Source organism: Hippocampus bargibanti, linkage group LG05 (assembly GCF_051943395.1).
Source record: "Hippocampus bargibanti isolate YZ-2025 linkage group LG05, ASM5194339v1, whole genome shotgun sequence".
NCBI classification, from domain to species: domain Eukaryota; kingdom Metazoa; phylum Chordata; class Actinopteri; order Syngnathiformes; family Syngnathidae; genus Hippocampus; species Hippocampus bargibanti.
Genome location: NC_142738.1, coordinates 7,114,626 through 7,133,701, shown reverse-complemented (window position 1 = coordinate 7,133,701; position 19,076 = coordinate 7,114,626). Strand labels below are relative to the sequence as shown.

General features: G+C 39.5%; 1 protein-coding gene across 9 annotated transcripts in view; it reads right to left on the bottom strand.

Moving 5' to 3' along the window:
* The window catches only part of c2cd5 (C2 calcium dependent domain containing 5), a 45,186-nt gene that overhangs the window by 24,879 nt on the left and 1,231 nt on the right, over positions 1-19,076 (bottom strand). For 5 of the 9 annotated variants that reach the window (XM_088996027.1, XM_088996018.1, XM_088996019.1 and 2 more), the window contains exons 2-11: positions 18,800-18,908; positions 17,851-17,937; positions 17,574-17,745; positions 17,393-17,488; positions 15,834-15,989; positions 14,228-14,480; positions 8,819-8,976; positions 6,371-6,580; positions 4,435-4,523; positions 2,221-2,329 (exon numbers count right to left, since the gene is read on the bottom strand). In XM_088996027.1, the coding sequence (XP_088852153.1) occupies positions 2,221-2,329; positions 4,435-4,523; positions 6,371-6,580; positions 8,819-8,976; positions 14,228-14,480; positions 15,834-15,989; positions 17,393-17,488; positions 17,574-17,745; positions 17,851-17,937; positions 18,800-18,889 (1,420 nt within the window). In that variant the 5' untranslated portion in view covers positions 18,890-18,908. Of the gene's footprint in view, positions 1-2,220; positions 2,330-4,434; positions 4,524-6,370; positions 6,581-8,818; positions 8,977-11,935; positions 12,052-14,227; positions 14,481-15,833; positions 15,990-17,392; positions 17,489-17,573; positions 17,746-17,850; positions 17,938-18,799; positions 18,909-19,076 lie in introns of all 9 variants that reach the window. The other 4 variants (XM_088996024.1, XM_088996026.1, XM_088996023.1 and 1 more) reach the window with 2 other exon arrangements.

Below are 19,076 nucleotides of genomic sequence, written 5' to 3'. Positions count from 1 at the left end.
TTGTCTTGTCTGCTGCTGACCAAACAAACAAGATATTCCAACATCCTAAGTTAAAATGGCATCAATTGGCCTTAAAAAGTGGATGTCCAGTTCATAACGTATATCTATATGCACAAAAAATAATGAAAATATGGCCACATGCAGTTGGATAATAAAAGGATGAATCAATAGAGAAAAAAATGTTTTTTTTTGTCATTCTAAGTATAGGAAATATTCTTTTGCACTTATTTTGCAAGACAATTTCGCACTGACCCTGCAACCAAATATTTATCCATAACTGGCCTTCAGCACAACAAGAACGTTTTGTATTGTATAACGTATTGAGGAGAGTCTTAAAATTTGAGTGAAAAAGTCATACTTTGAAAACTGTGACCAATAGACACGTTGAACTTCTTATTTGGTACACCATTATATATATATATATATATATATATATATATATATATATATATATATATATATATATATATATATATATATATATATACGAAAAATGGTCCGGATCAAACTCATCTTCCATCTCCCTCTGACGCTTGGCCACTAATTTTCTTGAAATTAAAAAATAAAACAGACAAAAAAAATGGTACACCCAGGAAGTAAACCAACTGTGATATAATGGGGAAAGCCTGCAAATGCAGTACTTTGGCGTCCAATTAGCTTTGTGAGGAAATGATTTCCTGATTATTGGCACTCATATCGCATCTCATGAGATTGACCAGGTATACCCGATGAAGCACCCGAGTGTTACGAAGATAATATGGCAGTTCACCCAGTGCTGGCTGCAGCCAAAAACACCAAACAGAAGCAGCAGGCAAAACACTGGAGACATGCATCACTTAACAATAGAGTACCTGAACTCTTAAGTATCATTACACACAGAGTAACATGGCAGGAGGTGGCACACACATCGACCTGTCACATCAATAGCCAGTTCAACGATACACAAGGTGACAGTGGCCTTATTTAATAAACCTGTGCTGGGGATGTTGCCTGGAATGTTACAAACTAACAGCATACCTCTCTGATTTGATAGCATTTTCACCAGTACTACCTACAAGGCTATGATGCTGCGACCTTAGAGTAATCATTCAGTGATACCTCGGTTTATGAACCCCTTGGCTTACGAACGTTTCGGTTTACAAACTTGAATTTATGAAAATTTTACCTTGGCATACAAACTATTTTTCGGGATACACATGGATCTGCCATAATGAGTGATGTGGCGTTCGCGAACGAGCCCTTTCTCCTAACAATAAAATGGCAGCCGGCTTGTTTTGGTCCTGTATTCCCCGCCCCCAGTCTTCGGTTAAAGCCATGTGATTGGTCAAGAACGCAGCAGTGAGGGGGGTGGGTTTGACAGACAGACAGAGTGAAGCCGTTCTCCAATAAGAAAATGGTTGCCGACTTTTTTTGTCCTCTATTGCCCGGCCCCATCTTCGGTTAAAGCCACGTGATTGGTCAAGAACGCAGCAGCGAGAGGAGGTGGTTTAAACATTAAAGAGACAGGCAGACGACAGTGAGAGAGTTTCAACTTTGATAAAGGCAAAGGCAGAGTGTAGACTGCAAGGTTAAAATATCCCATCAATCTGGCTCCACAAACAACCCACACAAGCCATCTGTACACTTGATGCAAAAAGCTATCAACCCAGCTAAACAGAACACAATTGATGAGGAACTAGATAAAATTATCGGAGAGAAAGCACCTACAAGGGATCATTCCTCAAGATGGTAAAACAAGGTTACGTTCCTCAAGTGTTAAATGCTGATGAAACCGGCCACTCCATTCCATCAAGCCATCAATGACCATCACAAAGGTAAATAAAACGACTTTATTATACAGTACAGTTTATTTCTTTAATTATAATACTATAGCACATTTATTATACATAAAATAAGGTATATTTTGTGTAGTTTTAAGTCTTAGAAAATAAGAAAGTAGAAAACTATGTTTTATGTTTCCATACCTGGGAACGGATTATTCTCATTTTAATGGTTTCCTATGGGAAATTAATTTTTGGGATACACACTTTTCATCGTACACACTGTCTGGTAACCAATTCAGTTCGTAAGCCAAGGTATCACTGTACATGTAATAATATACATACAGGGGAAGGAAAATAGTCGGGTAAGGACTTGCAGCGACTCAGTAAAAGTCTAACAATGTTTTTGTGTCAAGAGACAATGATGGACAAGCAAAATTGGTTGTGTTGAGGAACTAACCAGGGTTGTGTATGCGGTCCAGCAGTTTGACTGAGCGAGCGCTGACAACTCCGCCCACGTGGAGCAGAAAGGCAGGCGGGAAGGACGTCAACGTGAAAAATGGGAACTCCTGGAGAGAAAATACCAGTTGTGTAAAGAAATAACCACGATCCACTTGTATTTCGAATGGGATAGAATAAAACAACTGTATCATAGTTCAAGAATGGGCTATTTCACAATGGGCAGTATTTCCCTTTTTTCTATGTTCGCATTTTGTTCCAGCTTCAGCTGTTATTAAAGTGCCATGTAAGCCATTATGCATGTATTGCATTGTATTTTGGACAGCCACCCACATTTCACGCTCATATAACTCCAGACCCATATTTCTTTAGGAATTAACTCTTTTCTTCAGATGAAATATCATAATGATCATAAGAATACATCTCATTTATAAGCGCCTTTCAAAACTCTCAAGGACACTTTACAGTCACAGGATATTTTTATTCTGTGGGTGAGCAGCGGCTGCCACACGCGTGCCGCTGTGAATGAAATAAAGTGTGTTATAAAAAATTATGTTTTTTTTTTTTTTTTTTTTTCGTTTGTCTACGCCAGCCATGATCATGTTGATACAGCTCTTTTATGTAATCTTGGCAGTTTGTGCAGGCATAATAAATAATCTCAGGTTTCGGATGGACAAATTCAATTTGCCATCCAAAAGCAACATCTTCATATGAACTCATACTAAATGCATAAACCCGGAGCAGACGGAAACCAAAACCAGACTTGATAAGTCAGTTTAGGTTGGGAAAAGCAACATGCAGCAGGAGCAGTAAACCCCCCCCCCCCCCCCCCCCCCCCCCCCCACCAGAACCCCTTCACCCATGCAAAATCTCTACTTGCTCCAAACCTGTATGGTATTTCAAGTCCAAACATCAAAGTGCATTTTATGAATATATGTCATGTGAAGACCGGATTAGGAGAATAATTCATTTTTTAACTCTCTTCTAATCCGACATGGAACACGAGATATGACTGATAAACCCATCCAGGTTCTGATCTCGTCAATAATGAGATGATAAGGTGAGTGTGGTCATTCTTGTCTTGGGGGCAGAGTCAAGGAGGAGGAAAAGTTTGATGATGACGGGAGTCCAGAACACAGTCACGAACCCTTTCAAACCTAAAGGCCACAAAACCACAACATCGCATCCAGCCCTCCACCCACGTCTTTTCAGAGTGAAGGGCAGAATGGTCGGGTGGCTGTCAGCTTTTCAGAGGGTTATGCGAGGGATATGAATAGATAGAAATGAATTCCGATTCGACATACCCCGCCGTTTAAATACAATGCAGAGGAGGATGCTCCCTGTGAAGCACACGTCATTGAGGAAACAGAAGAGAACAACATTTCTTCTTTTACACACCTCCACCAAAAAAATACATTTAAAATGTCACATCTTGAGTTTGAGTGTCAATCACATCTTGAGTTTCTTCAATTATTACACGTATGTGTGCATGCTAAGCTAAACATTTTTTTATGGTACAGATGCTCCCCTACTTACAAACATTCAAGTTATGAACATTTTTGTAGTCACATATGTAGTACTCTCTCCAGTTGTACATGTACATATCTCTATGGAGCAGGTGTCGGTAGCCTATGGCTCTTCTGATGATTGCATATCGCACGCCGATAAAACTAAATATATATTCTTGCTTTTTCACTGTTCATTTCCTGTTTGGGCAGTAGTTGGCGTAAAGCGCAATTTAGATTGGAGGATACTGACCTATGGCCGTTGATGTCGAAACAGGTAAACATCCCCTTTTAAATAAGCCTGACGAGTAAAAGTACCCAAAATGCATTGAGTGTCGCTTTCTTGGTCAGTTTTAAATGTATGTCACGTCAGACATCGTCATCAACTCGAAAACAAGACTTCCTGAATATTCAGCGCGAGTCTTAAAACGTAAAATATAGCTAGCTATATGCGGTGGAATCTTTGTAAAATACGCTCAGTAGAAGTCATTTGAAGTGATTTTACAAATTATGGACACAACTTGTCCGGAGGCGTCGGTTGTCCTTGAAACATACTTGTATCAGCCTTAAACATACAAAATATAGCATTGAAGCAACTTACAAACAAATTCACCTTACGAACAAATTCACCTGACGAACGACCGCTCGGAACTTATCTTGTTCATAAGTTGGGGAGCGTCTGTATTTATAATTGTGATTGATCAACATACCCTCTGTTCCAGAGCGGTCTGCGTCTGCTGTCTGAGCAGTGTCTTCAGGGGTCCTGCCTCCTTCCCGGCACTGCCCCCGCTGCCCATTCCTGGTCACAGAAAAGAGAAGTCTCACATCACTTGAGAACCAGTTCTGTGATTACGTGAACAAAAGTGCGATGTAAATGTTAGGACAAGTCAAAGCAACCATGTTTAACACACAATTGAGGAAACCAGTTACTTTGGCGATCGCACAAGCCTGGACTAACTAGTCTTCAAGTAAAAAAAAAATGGGGGGGGAGCTGGTATGGGGGCATGCTACATACTGGGATACTGTAATAGTTTATTTCAATAGGTTATTGAATCAAGGGACATACACAATTCACAAGAAATGTGGTAACTGTTGTGAATTTCCAGTTCAGCTATTTGTTAGAAGAGAAATATATGAGGGAAAAAAGTATGGGAAAAAAATGCAACAGTTGGATGTTTTAAGTCACCAGTTTAGAGAACATGATCATTAAGTTTACCGAATATAATGGATTGCTTGCAATAATCATGTGTCAAACATCACGGTGTGAACCCTAGAAATATGTAACAGTGCATTTTTTGTATTATATAAATGCTCAAAAAAGGGATTGCTCGAAAAAAAAGTGCACCTGTGCATTATTGTTTTGTGTATGTGCTAAAGACATTGCCGTGGGTGCAAATATCTCACAGTACACGACCAAGCAAAAATGTCAAACATATGACATATAGTGACATTTCAATTTACTCACTTAATATGAAATCGTGCAGGTTTAGTCAAACCCAAAGCTAAGATTTAGATGTGTCTAAATGGAAAAAGATGGATACTATACACATGTTGATTTTATTTTCTGTCATTTAGTGGAATGGTATTTAACTGTTCTGCTTATAACTATCCATGGCTGGCATAAAAAAAAACATTATTCTTTATAACACACTAACTTTTCACTGCCAGATATGTACAAAAATGTGTGCACTCCAGTGCCAGGGTTTTTGTCATTTTCACTTGAATTCCAGGACCCACATAATATTGAGTTTTAGGGCTTTTTTCATTCATTGAAGGTACGTCTTATAGTCTGGTGCGCCTTATATATGGAAAAAAGTTTGAAAAAACATCAATTGGGGGTGTGCCTTATACTCCGGTGTGCTTTATACACCAGAAAATACGGTATACGTAACAATATGATTCAAGGACAGTACTTTTTGAAGTGTAGCCATTCGATCCTCTGAGTTAATGCGCTCACATCTTTTAAGTCATTCACTGCCAGACATTTGAAAAAATGTGTCCACTCCAGTGCCAGGGTTTTTGTCAGTGTCACTCGAATTCCAGGACCCAGAGAATATTGAGTTTTAGCACTACATCAACATTCAATGCAGCGTTATAAACCTTAAGACTCTTTTCTTTAATCAGAAAAAAAGTTATTTCCTAAATTATTTGGGTCTGGAGTTATATAACCTTGAAATGAGGGTGGCTGTCCAAAATACAATGCAATACATACATATTGGTTTATAAAGCGCTTCAATAATAGCTGAAGCTGAGAAAAAGGGAAATCTTGTGGAAAAGAAAAAAACCATTGCCAGAGGCCATGGCCAGCGCTTTTTCGGCACCCAAGCATGAAAAAAAACCCAAACTAATCCAGGAATGGCTTTTTATGTCATATTTTATATTCCTGAATACATTTGTGAATGGCAGTGAATGAGTTAAAAAGAACGGCATAGTAGTAAAGAATTGTTATTTAATTTTTTGGACAAAATAAATGAGACAGCATAATTTCCCAAGGCACATGGTATGATCTCATGCCACACTAACGCGGAGGCTGGGGGAACGTTAGAGAACATTTGTGGGGTTAATGATGAGTGGAGGGGTGTCACTTGCACTAGTGTTGTTATTCCAATTACGTGACATAAGTGACATACGGCAGCCAAGCTGTACCGGGGAGTGGCAGAAAGTCCTCTGTGAAGGACACACTCTTTTTCAGAAGGGCAGAGTCTGAGTGGGTGGAAGAAGGAAGGGGTAGGGTGGTATTTCCCGGGGTGGACCCAGAGACACCACCGCACGCTGAGCCAGAGAAAGATGTGGAGAGCACAGGGGAGCTGGGGCAGAGGAAGATGCCCGGTCTGCGCCTGACGGATTGAGGCTCTACTGATAAGCACCAAATCAGGAGCAACGAAGAGGAAAGAAGTTCCAGGGGTGAGGAGAGGATTAAAATGTAAGCGGATATTTTATGGTCACTTTTCCACTGATTGCTTCATTTTTTGCTTTGCTCTGTACAGTGAGACCTCAACTTACGAACTTAATTGGTTCCCAGACAGAGTGTGTAAGGCAAAAAGTGTGTATCTCAAAAAAAAATCCCATAGGAAACCATTAAAATGGGAATAATCCGTTCCCGGGGTTCCATAAAATATACTTTTCAACTAAATAGGCCTTAAAACTACATACAACATACCTTATTCTATGTATAATAATTGTGCTATTGTACTGCAATGAAAGAAAAACACTGCATTGTATCATAAAGTCACTTTATTTACATTTGTGATGGTCATTTATGGCTTGATGGAATGTCGTTGGAGGTCGAAGGTCAAAGGGAATTTCATGAAGACTGTAATTAAAGAAATAAACTGTGCTGGAAAATAAAGTTTTATTTACCTTTTTGATGGTCGTTGATGGCTTATGGAAGGAGAGTCACCTTCCATAAGGACTGTTGGTGCTGTTCGGTCGTGTGCTTCCACCGAAGATCACTCCGCCAGCCGTGGTGGGTGTGTATTATGAAAATAGTGCTTATTATAAGGTTTAATTTTCATAAATTTGACGTTTGTAAGACGAAAAGTTTGTAAATTAAGGTGTTTGTAAGTTGAGGTCTCACTGTATAATGTTGCAATTGGCTTGTAATTAGCTAGCTAGCTAAGAATATGTACTAAGTGATCACAACAGGACACGCTCAGAATTAATTATTTCTTAGGCTTTTTTTGACACTCACGGCCTGAAAGATTGTAATTTTTTTCATTTTTACTGTTCTGCTACGTTGATGTTGGTCGGAGACTGGCTGTTGAATATTTCTGCATTTTCTGTTCTTTGGTGAGTGGGAGTACATTTTAGAGCCTGCATTTTTTTAATGAGTTGAATCAGTACTTTAACAAAAGTACCGTATTTTCCGGTGTATAAGGCGGACCCAAAAGCCTTCCTTTTCTTCAAAAGATGAACGTGCGCCTTATACGCAGGTGCGCCTTATATGTGAAGTAATAGTGAGCCACAACAGGCCTTGCAACTAATGTAAGCAGCCACTGACTCAATTTACCCCAGCCTCTACTGGAGTGCCTTGTAATGTGGTGTGCCTTGTATATATTTTTATATATTTATATATTATATTTGGAAAGGTTTTTCATTCATTGAAGGTGCACTTTATACCCCGGTGCGCCTTATATATGGAAAAAGTTTGAAAATACACCATTCATTGGGAATGCGCCTTATGCTCTGGGCACCTTATACACCGGAAAATACGGTATATTTGAGACCTTGTTATTTTTTTGTTTTTTTAAATGACTTGAATCAGTACTTCAACAAACGTATCATATTTTCCTGTGGATAAGGTGCACCCAAAATCCTTAATTTTCTTCAAAATATGATCCTGCGCCTTATACGCAGGTGCACCTTATATGTTAAATAATATTGAGCTACAACAGGCCTCACTACTATTGTCAGCAGCCACCAACGCCATTTTCCCCATGTAGAAGAAGTTGTGCGTAGTCCTAGCCTCTACTGAAGCGCCTTATAATGTGGTGTGCCTTATATTTGGAAAACTTTTATGTATTTATGTATTATACTTGGAAAACTTTTTCTATTCATTGAATATGCGCCTTATACTCCAGTGTGCCTTACATATGGAAAAAGTGTGAAAATACACCATTCATTGGGGGTGCGCCTTATAAACCGGAAAATACGGTACATTTTAGAGCCTGCTTTTTTTTAATGAGTTGAATCCGTACTTCAACAAAAGTACTTTTCCCGCCTTACGGATTCTTCCATACTACTACCTAATTAAAGAGTGTGAGTACTTTTTTGCAGTAGACTTGGAACTACTGTACACTTGTAACCCTGTCATCAATTTACTTATGAGACACTGTGCTTCTATGAAAACATCACAAAAAAATAATAATTAAATAATAAAAAACTAATTCACATAAATCTTGTGTTTTCACCACAAGTAATGGACCACATGACAGTATAAAATGCAAAAAAAAAAATCATAAAAATATCAAATAAACTAAACACGGAAAAACACCAGAGAAGCACCTCAGTGTAATGTTGGCGTGGTGCGAGGGGAGAAAAGCGGGGAGGAGGGGGTTTATACAAATTGATGGGGGTGATGCCTCAAGTGCTTACCCGTCTTGGGCGTCAAACTGAGGTCTGTGTCTGATGATGAGGACTGGCGGCTGGCTTGGGGGGGCGAAAAAGGGGGAGGAGAGATGGGATTGCTGGGGAGGGCTCTGAAAGGGGTGAGCGGGCCAGATGACGAGGGAAGGTCCTCACCAAATACCGGCCTGGTGGGAGAATATGACACAGACACACACGCACAGACATACGCCCAATCAGTCACAGCCTCACCCTGCATGTGTGAGTGTGTACGAGTGGATAATGTTTGTTGTTGCGGGAGGTGTGCCTGAAGTGCTACACATGGTTGGAGAACAAAAAGGAAAAAAATGAAACAAAGCAAAGTGTGAAGAGCAAACGTAGGACAAAGACACAGAAAGTACAAAAAAGACACACAAAATGAATTAAAAATGCAATCAAACACAAACAGGAAGCATTTGTCCCAGTGGAGTGAAGCACAGGTCCACACTTCTCTTGAAACTCTTGGAGGGGCTGTATCAAAACAATTCCTTTTTATTTAATGCTCCTCATACGGCCGCAATCAACTTCCTGGGTCAAGTTGATCCCATATACAAAACCACCATAAACGCAAGCTCCTAATATACATAGCTTATACAGTAATACCTCGGTTTACAAACACCATTGGCTTACGAACATTTCGGTTTACGAACGTTAAATTTATGAAAATTTTACCTTGGCATAAGAACAACACGGAGCTGCCTCAATGAGTGATATGTCGTTCGTGAACGAACCTGTTCTTACAAGAAAATGGTGGCCACTGTTATTGTTTTCTATTCCCCACCCCCAGTCTTCGGTTAAAGCCACGTGATTGCTCAAGAACGCAGCAGTGAGGGGGTTGGGTGGGGGTTTACAGACAGAGAGAGAGTGAAGCCGTTGTCAAAAAGAAAATGGCTGCCGACTTTTTTTGTCCTCCATTCCCCGCCCCCAGTCTTCGGTTAAAGCCACGTGATTGGTCAAGAACGCAGCGAGGGGAGGTGGTTTAAACATTAAAGAGACAGGCAGACGACAGTGAGAGAGTTTCAACTTTGATATCAAAGGCAAAGTGGAGATTGCAAGGTTAAAATATCTCATCAATCAGGCCCCACAAAGAACCCGCACAGGCCATCTGTACACTTGATTCAAAAAGCTATCAACAGACAGAACACAATTGATGAGGAACTAGATAAAAATTAATTGCAGAGAAAGCACCTACAAGGGATCATTCCTCAAGATGGTAAAAGAAGAAGGTTACATTTCTCATCAAGTGTTTAATGCTAAGGAAACCGGCCACTCCATTTCATCAAGCCATCATCGACCATCACAAAGGTAAATAAAACGACTTTATTATATAGTACAGTTTATTCATTTAATTATAATACCATAGCACATTTATTACATATAAAATAATGTCTATTTTGTGTAGTTTTAAGACTTAGAAAATAAGAAAGTAGAAAATTATGTTTTATGGGGACCTGGGAATGGATTATTCTCATTTTAATGGTTTCCTATGGGAAATTATTTTTTGTGATGCACACTTTTCGCCTTACACTCTGGAACCAATTAAATTCGTAAGCCAAGGTATCATTGTATTACATTTCAATCAACGTTTGGGGCGTTGGGTTATTTACTGAATCACATGATTCAATTTAGCTTTCACTAAGAAAAATACAGGTTAAAACACAGGCTTCATACTGGACATAAAAAGGGATCGATTTGACCCGCAACATGACTGGGCAGGCCTAAATTCCGAACGAAATAAGACCATTCTAAAAACCACCATTGCTGCCTATGACAAACAGGCCTGACTATGATGCACTGTAGCACAATAATAAAGGGCCCTCAACTGTTATCCGGTCTTGAATATATTTCCTTGATCAAGCATTTAAACGACCTTTCGTACATATGTAGAAGGTACACACAGAGTGACAATTGGGGCGTTCACGAGCAATGTCTTTTTTGCAAACATTGGCCAGATAGGCAGGTATTGTAAAATGGCTGTCGCTGATCACTTGGCCCCTACAGACTGCAAAGATATTTTCTTACATTGTAACACCGAAACACGCCACCAGGAAGGCTGATCTCGCCTTTGGTCGGGTTGCAATATTTGGGAAAGATGACAAAATTTCCCATGATTCATTGACAGGGAATAGATAGAATAGAAGCTATCATGTTTAAAAGTTTCATCTTGTGGAATGCTGGGTTGCAGAATTTGGGCTTAGTTTGATGTGAACAGACCCAGCCTGTTAAACTGTCATCCTTGACTAAGAGATCTAACCCAGAATGGAAGGGAAGATTTTGCACAAGAAGATATCATTAGCCAGGTTACAAATCTATCAGTTCATGGAAAGGTCACCCATTAAAATGTCTACGTTATGTTAGTTTTTGGATGTTGGTGCTTGTACCAGGGGACGACTTGGAGGGATGTCCATGGGACATCCAGTGGTTGTGGTATTCAAATCAAGAAGGCTGTGTTTTACTAATGTATCACTTGAATTTGCATGGACTATCAATAAAAAGCTTGGCATGGGGCTGCAGAGGTCAGGTGTCAGTCGAAAAAGCGCACACAGAGTGGCTTCATGAAAACTGTGCCTCCTGCCGGCAGAAAAGGACAATCTTCCTGTGTTCAAGCCTTTGTTCAATCTGTCCGAGCAAACATCTCTAACATTCATACAGACCTAAGCAGGAAGTAATTCACGTTCCAGTATGATGTATACCTGTTATTCATTAGATGGCTGAAAGGATCAAAGATGATGAACTGAAAAGCCATCATTCATACGTAAGGGGCAACAGATTTTGAGGTGCACTGTCAATTTTTGAGAAAATGTACGAATTTTAAGTGGCCTAAGAATATGGTAGACAGTGAAAGGCGTGTGCTATCAAATCCTTATACGTGTGTGTGTTTGTGTGTGGTCAACACTGAGTTAGACTGAGCCAAAGACTCTGACATGAATTGAAATCTCAAAGTTGACCTTATTAACTGCAATGTTGACATCAGACAATCTAACAGCTTGTTATTTCACCTTAGCATTTAATAACAACACAAAGACGATGTTTTCATCATCGCGCATTTACAAAAACGCTTTTCTACCCCCACTAAACTGACTTCCTTCCTTCCCTGCCTCTGCATACCAGAGAAGATGAGTGTGGGCACAGAGACAGAGAAGTTCTGGGACAGTCTCTGTGCGCTGCACGCCGAATGCACTGGGCTGTTGTGTGTGGAGCGGCATCCGTGGGCTAAGGGAGACCTGGGATGAGGAGGAGGAGCGCGACACACGGGGAGGAGAAGAGAAACAGAGAGAACGAGAAGAGAGAGAACCAGTCGTGTTGGCCACAGACATACGAATCATCGTGTCAGTCCTTGTGCAACCAGAGGGGAGGAAAGAAATGCACACAACCTACAACAGATCATCTCAACAGACAGAGAGACGGTGGAAAAGGATTGTCTCCAAGCCATGTGCACAAGAGCGATGCAAACACAACATGGCGAATAAGATGTGTAATAAATGCTCAGAAACATTCATACAAACTTCACATGGAAATGCTAAATGCACTTTAACTCATTCACTGCAAGACATGTGCAAAAATGTGTCCACTCCAGTGCCAGGGATTTTGTCAGTCACTGGAATTCCAGGACCCAGAGAATATTGCGTTTTAGGACTACATAAACATTAAATGCAGCGTAAGAAATCTTAGACTCAGAAAAAAACAGTTAATTCCTAAACTATATAGGTCTGGAGTTATATGAGCTTGAAATGAGGGTGACTGTCAAAAAATACAATGCAATATATACATATTGGTTTGTATAGCCCTTCAACAACAGCTATAGCTGTGCCAAAGCGCTAACATTGAAAAAAGGAAATGCTGCCGCCTTGTGGAAGGAAAAAAATATTGCAGGATGTCTGGCCAGTGCTGTATCGGTACCCAATCCAAAAAAACTAATACATTTGTGAATTGCAGTGAATTTGTTAATTCGGACTTCATTTGTCTTTATTTTATTTTAAGTACAATCAGTGTCTGAAACTCATGACAAAAAGTTACCGGAAACCAGTGGAGACAACTCTGAAAAGTTGCCTGGCCGGCCATAAAGTTGCCTGCCCCATTTTTTCACAACTTGAAACACAATAAGACGACTATTTGCAAAAAAAACATTGTTGCAAAGTATAAAGGATTTTATTTATAAAGGATGTACTTACCACAAATGCTCCCTTGCTTAATTTATTTAAAACATCCTTTGCTGATGATTTTGCTCCAATTGTCGTTTGTCCATACACTGTTCGTCATGTTGCACAATGCAACGTTTGCGTTGCGTCGTCTGCTACAAACCATGTGAACTCCTCTTTCCATGATGCTTTTAATAATGATACATTGATTTCTAAGCACCTTTCAAAATTCTCAATGACACTTTTCAGTCACGGGATAATGTACGTTGAAGTTTCGTAGCATCATAAATTTTGTTAGCTTCTTCAGAATCTTTCTTCCGGGGCTGAGGTTCTGTGCATCTACTTTTGAAAAGGATATGCAAATGCACGACCTTATAACGCTTTATTGAATAAAGCAAACGTTTGATTTAAAAAAAAAAAAAATGTATTTTTTTTTTTTTCTTGAAGAAGTTGTCGGGCACCCGGGCGGAGATGTTTTGTAAGTTGTACGCCCGACGTAAAAGTTGCGCGCCCCGGGCGTCCGGGCAGACATTATTTCAGACACTGGTACAAGACATCTAAAATGAAGATTCTTGATTTGAATATTCCTTAATTTATTGGTTGTGTTTGTAAAAAAAAAACATGGGAAGAGGACCTTGAAAAGAGTTAATTCCTAAATTTTATAGGTCTGGAGTTACATGAGCTTGAAATGAGGACAGCTGTCCAAAATACAACGCAATACATACATATTAGTTTAGATAGCGTTTTAAAAACAGCTGAAGATGGAACAAAGCGCTCACATGGAAAAAGGAGAAATGCTGCCCCTTTGTGAAAAGAAAAAAAATATTGGCAGAGGTCAGGCCAGCACTTTATCGGCAACCAAACAAGAAAAAAACAAAACCCGAATCGATTCGGGAATGGCGCTCTACGTCATATTTTCAATTACCGGATACATTTGTGAATGGCAGTGAATGAGTTAAAAGTTTAAATTTTCCCCCCGGGAACTGTTTTTGTGAACAGTCTGAGGCATGTCACAAGCGCATGCAGAGCTGAGAGTAAGAAAGCTATATGCGAGCAGACGGGGGTCAAAATTTTGCGGTGTATGTTTGTTGACTGCATGTGTATGCAATACAGGTGACAAACAGCAAAGCATGCGAAACACACACACACACAGCGGAGAACACCCATTTTGTCTACACACTCTTCCTTCACATGCTCATTATCATGCCCGAATGTGGGACACTTGCATTTAATTTATTCAACATGCTGGATTGCTACTCACTCCTTTCCGTCCTTAGAAGGGGAATTGCAGGCGTTGGAAGCAGGAGCTGTGCTGGGATGCACGTGCGTGGTGACATTGGTGATGGCAGTGGCGGGCACACCTCCGGAGGTGATTTTGTCCAGAGTGCAGGCGGTACCGATGGCCCGTACTACCAGGCCCGACTCTCCTTCCAAGTCAAAACACTGCAGGTAGCCCACCACCGCATTTCCTCCCATTTCAAGCACTTTGAGTCCGATCTTCCGCTGCAGCTCTCCTACAGTAACACGCACGTGTTATTAACAATGGGTTTCAATGAACAAATATTTGAAAACAGATTCCACTGGAACAGTGATTCTCCACGTTTAGAACATTTCTAAATAAGTAAGTATTTAGTAATGAGTAATAAGTATTTTTTTGACCGATTCCAATATTTCAAAATTTACATTTTCACCTATTTACAGCATTTTATATTCTCAATTTCAAAAGCCAAACGGGCATGCTAATTTTTGACCAATTCAACCCATTCCAAATTTAGACACGCACATTCCACCATGACGTCCTTCATCCACTGGTGAAAAGGACGCTTTGATCCTCACCACTTTCATCTAGAACCAACACCATTGTTTTCGTTTCCTAACTGACATCAGAAAAACGTTTTATAGGATCTAAAATCCAAAACACTGATATTTTTAGTCAAATGAAAAACACCAATAAAAATGACTTAAAGTGTCCCAAAACTACTTCAAATTGAACTCAGAAAGTTTCAGTTTGAGAAGGTCTCACCCACTTGTTCGTGACATCACGCCACGACATCTTGCCTTGCTTGAGAATCAAAACAATGGCTTCAGATTGGGAGAACATGCTTTCTTGTTATCTAATATTAAGCAGATTCTTTACTTACAGTGTAGGTGTAGGTTGGAAGGCGGAAGTAGTCGCCGAAACATGTCAGCTATTTGAACACCTACACTGTAAGTAATGAATCTGCTTAATATTAGATATCAAGTAGACAGGATGAACTTAGTACAACGATTCTTTCTTGTTACTCATCCAGTTATGAATATGACTCAAATAGCTCTGAAGAGGTAAGCATAAATGTTTGCAATCGATTAAAGAAGTCCTTCCGGATCATTTTGAGGCGTCTGGAGTCCAATGTAGCGTCCCGGAAAATGCACATGATTGCGCCCAAGCTCCGTTGTAAATGGACTGATTTGTCTGCTGAGAATTTGTGTCAGCTAGTATCAAATAGTAGTCTTGGTGCATCACACAACAATTCACCATCGCGTTATTTATGTGTTTTCCTTCTAATTTCACCATCAACACGGCTCAACACGAAGTTTTCAGACCAAACAGAGTACCCAAAATGCATTGTGTGTCGCTTTCTCGGTCAGTGACCAACCTAACGTGACGTCACGGTAGGTATCGTGTTGTCAAACTTCATGTTGATCCGTAAAGTAAGTAAGCAGGTAAAAACAAAGCTCAGACAAATTTGGGAATGGCGCTCCACGTCATACTTTTCAATTCCCGAATAAATTTGGGATTGGCAGTGAATGAGTTAAAAGTATGAACCTGCACCGGCACTATTATGGAAACACTGTTCCACGAATGGGAATCACATTGGTTCTCCTACCGGACATGAGCGAAATGAGCCTTTGGCGGGCTTCATTGGATGCTCTAGGAGTTCTGATGCGGTCAATCCATTGGTATTCGGGATCTTCGTTCACCACAAGTTCCTCCACAAAGCCGTGGACCATCGCCGCCCGGTAATAGCGTGGTATGGAAGTGGCTGCCATGCACAAATGATACGACCACACATTATTTCTCTCCTTTACACAACTTTTTCTGTCAATGGATGATAATTAGAAAATTGGCGGCGAAGCCGTCTTTACATGCGCACACAACTTCCTAAATACAATGAAACCTCTACAATCTAAAACACAAAGTTGAGAGAGGCATAGCGAGTTAGCGGTGGCCTCTAAGGTGAGAAGTTTCAAGTATTACTCTTCATAATTTATTTAAATAATATCTATGTAAGTTAAACACTTCGAAGTTTGGTCCATGTCCTTTTTTATTATTATATTCTTTATATCAATGTTTCCTGTAAACTTCAAAAGAGGAAGTGATAATACCACAGATTTGGTTTCATTTTTTCTTTAATTTATGACTGATTGACTTATGTTTATAATAATCCATTTCATTTATAAGCGCCTATGGCATGCTTGCTGGTTAGTTTTAGAATGCTAGCGTCGTGAACTCTTAAAATACTACAAGTCAAAGTTCGAACTGAATGCCATAAATATGCTGACTTTCATATTAACTCATTCACTGCCAGATGATGTGCTAAAATAATAATAAGAATAATAACCCACAGAATATGAGTTTGAGGACTATATTGAATTTGCGGACGACATAAAAATTAAATGCAGCGTAAAAAACCTGAGACTCTCTTCTTTCATCAGAAAAAAATGAGTTAATTACAAAATTATATGGGTCTGCAGTTATATGAGTTTGAAATGAGGGTGGCTGTCCAAAATACAACGCAATACTGTACATACATATTGGTTTATATAGCGATTAAACAACAGCTGAAGCTGGAACAAAGCGCTAACATGGAAAAAAGGGAAATAATGCCGCCTTGTAGAAGCAGAAAAAAATGCCAGAGGTCTGGCCAGTGCTTTATCGGCACCCAAGCAAGAAAAAAAAAAACAAATGGCGCTATATGTCATATTTTCAATTCCCGAATAAATTTGTGAATGGCAGTGAATGCGTTAATTCGGACTTCATTTGTCTTAATTTTATTTTATGTGCAAAAAATCTAAAATGAATATTCTTGATTGGAATATTGCTTAATTTGTTTGTTGTGTTTGTAAAAAAACATGAAGAGGACCTTACACATTTTGTTAATTATTAAATCACAATCTTGAGAAAAAATGTTTATGGTATTATTTATAAACCACTCAGCCCTACTGAAAACAATTACAGTAAAGTCTCGAAAAATATCGATATAACCGGGACTATCGATATATCAGGCCCTGTTTGCATGTAATTTTCTCAGTGCGTGCATAGAAATAGTATCGATATAACCGGGACTATCGATATATCCGATATCGATATAACGAGACTTTACTGTATGTTGGTCATTCAGGGGTTTCATTGTATTATTTTCTAAGCAGGAAAATCAAAACACACTGCAGAAGAACTTGACTCCACAGGAGGATTGTCTGAAGCGGTTCAAGTCGTTGAAGAGTTCTACTTTGATCAAGATATTAATCTCTCCACGGATACCTGACAACAAATAACACAGAGATGGCGGGTGTGAGATAAGTGGGAAAGAGACATGTTGATTTACAGGTCTATGCTCTTCGGGTACCGTGAATGGTGTCATAAATGGGAAACCAGCCGGAGATGACGGAAGCGGCCTCACTGCACAGCAGCGGGTCAATGTCGATGTAAACTTTCCCAATGGCATCATTTGCGCTGTATGTGTCGTGGTCCAACACGGTGATTTGCAGCGGCTCATCCTGCAAATCCTCATCATCAACCTACACATCGACAGAAGCATTTGAAAGCTGCATGACGGAATACACAATTCAATATACAACAAAACAGACACTGTTTCAAGGAACCGCTCTTCTTTGGCGTTTTACCTCAAATTTGAACCATTCTGAGTTCCACTGTGGATTGAGAGATTTGGGGCAGACATCTGTTTTGAAGGTTATGTTTCCAAACTTGACCTGCATGATAATGAGATGAAACAATGACTATTTTTTCAGTTGGAGTAAATACAAATTTGGCAAGCTTGAAAAGGGACAAATGTTTTTTTTTTTTTAATTGCTTATAGACACATATTTGGATTTTGTTATGTACTTATTTGTACAGTACTTATTTACAGTACTGTACTTTATTTATTTCTTTATGCTTTTTGAATCACACAAATAAATTCAGCATGTGGTGCTGGAAATGATTGGATAGAGACTTCTTTTGTGATGTCATTATAATAGCTATCTATTCGCAATATGGCTATCTATCTATCAGTGATATAATGCTGGCTAGCTAGCTATTAGCTATATGGCTAGATAGCTATTGGCTACATAGCTAGGTAGCTATTTGAGTCAGGAAACATATTAGCTATCTATTTAGCTCTCTAGCTATGAGCTATGTATTAGCTATCTAGCTAGCTTTCTACCTTTTTGAGTTATTTCGGGTTGAGTGAACGCTGGCGTGTGTGGCTGCCGCTGCTCACCCACAGAAAACCTTATCCTGTGACTGTAAAGTGACCTTGAGAGTTTTGAAAGGTGCTTGTAAATGAAATGTATTATTATTATTCGTAGTCATATTTGTTCTTTCTCCTTTCACACAACTTCTACAAATAGGCTCCTATGGGTAACGAAAACCACGGATCAGGGAAGGGGGTGCTCAGTTGCTCATTTCATAAAACGAAATATGGTGAGCTCAGAAAAGCTAAAAAAAAAGAATATAAATCTTGATACTTGGGGTATTTTGACAAAAGTATATCAGAGACATTATAAAACCAAATGAGAATTGTTTATTGTGAGAAAAATTACGACTTGAAAAGGCAAAGGACTTTTTACTTACCTCCACAAAAGCATCTGTAAGCTCACTGGCTCTGTCCATAACAGGCAAGTGGCGGCCTGCCACAATTTTGGCTTTTAGTTTCCCAGGCATGATTCAAATTTAGATTAATCTGCGAAGATATTACATAAATATTCAACATGGGCATATCTATGGGAAAACAGGGGTTCCTCGTTTTACAAGAGCCCAGAGATATGACATTTCGGGGTTCTACAACAGGGTGCACTCAGAGCTGTATTTATCATTTTTGTTTTTTTTAGTAGTGTTTTATTATTCCCTT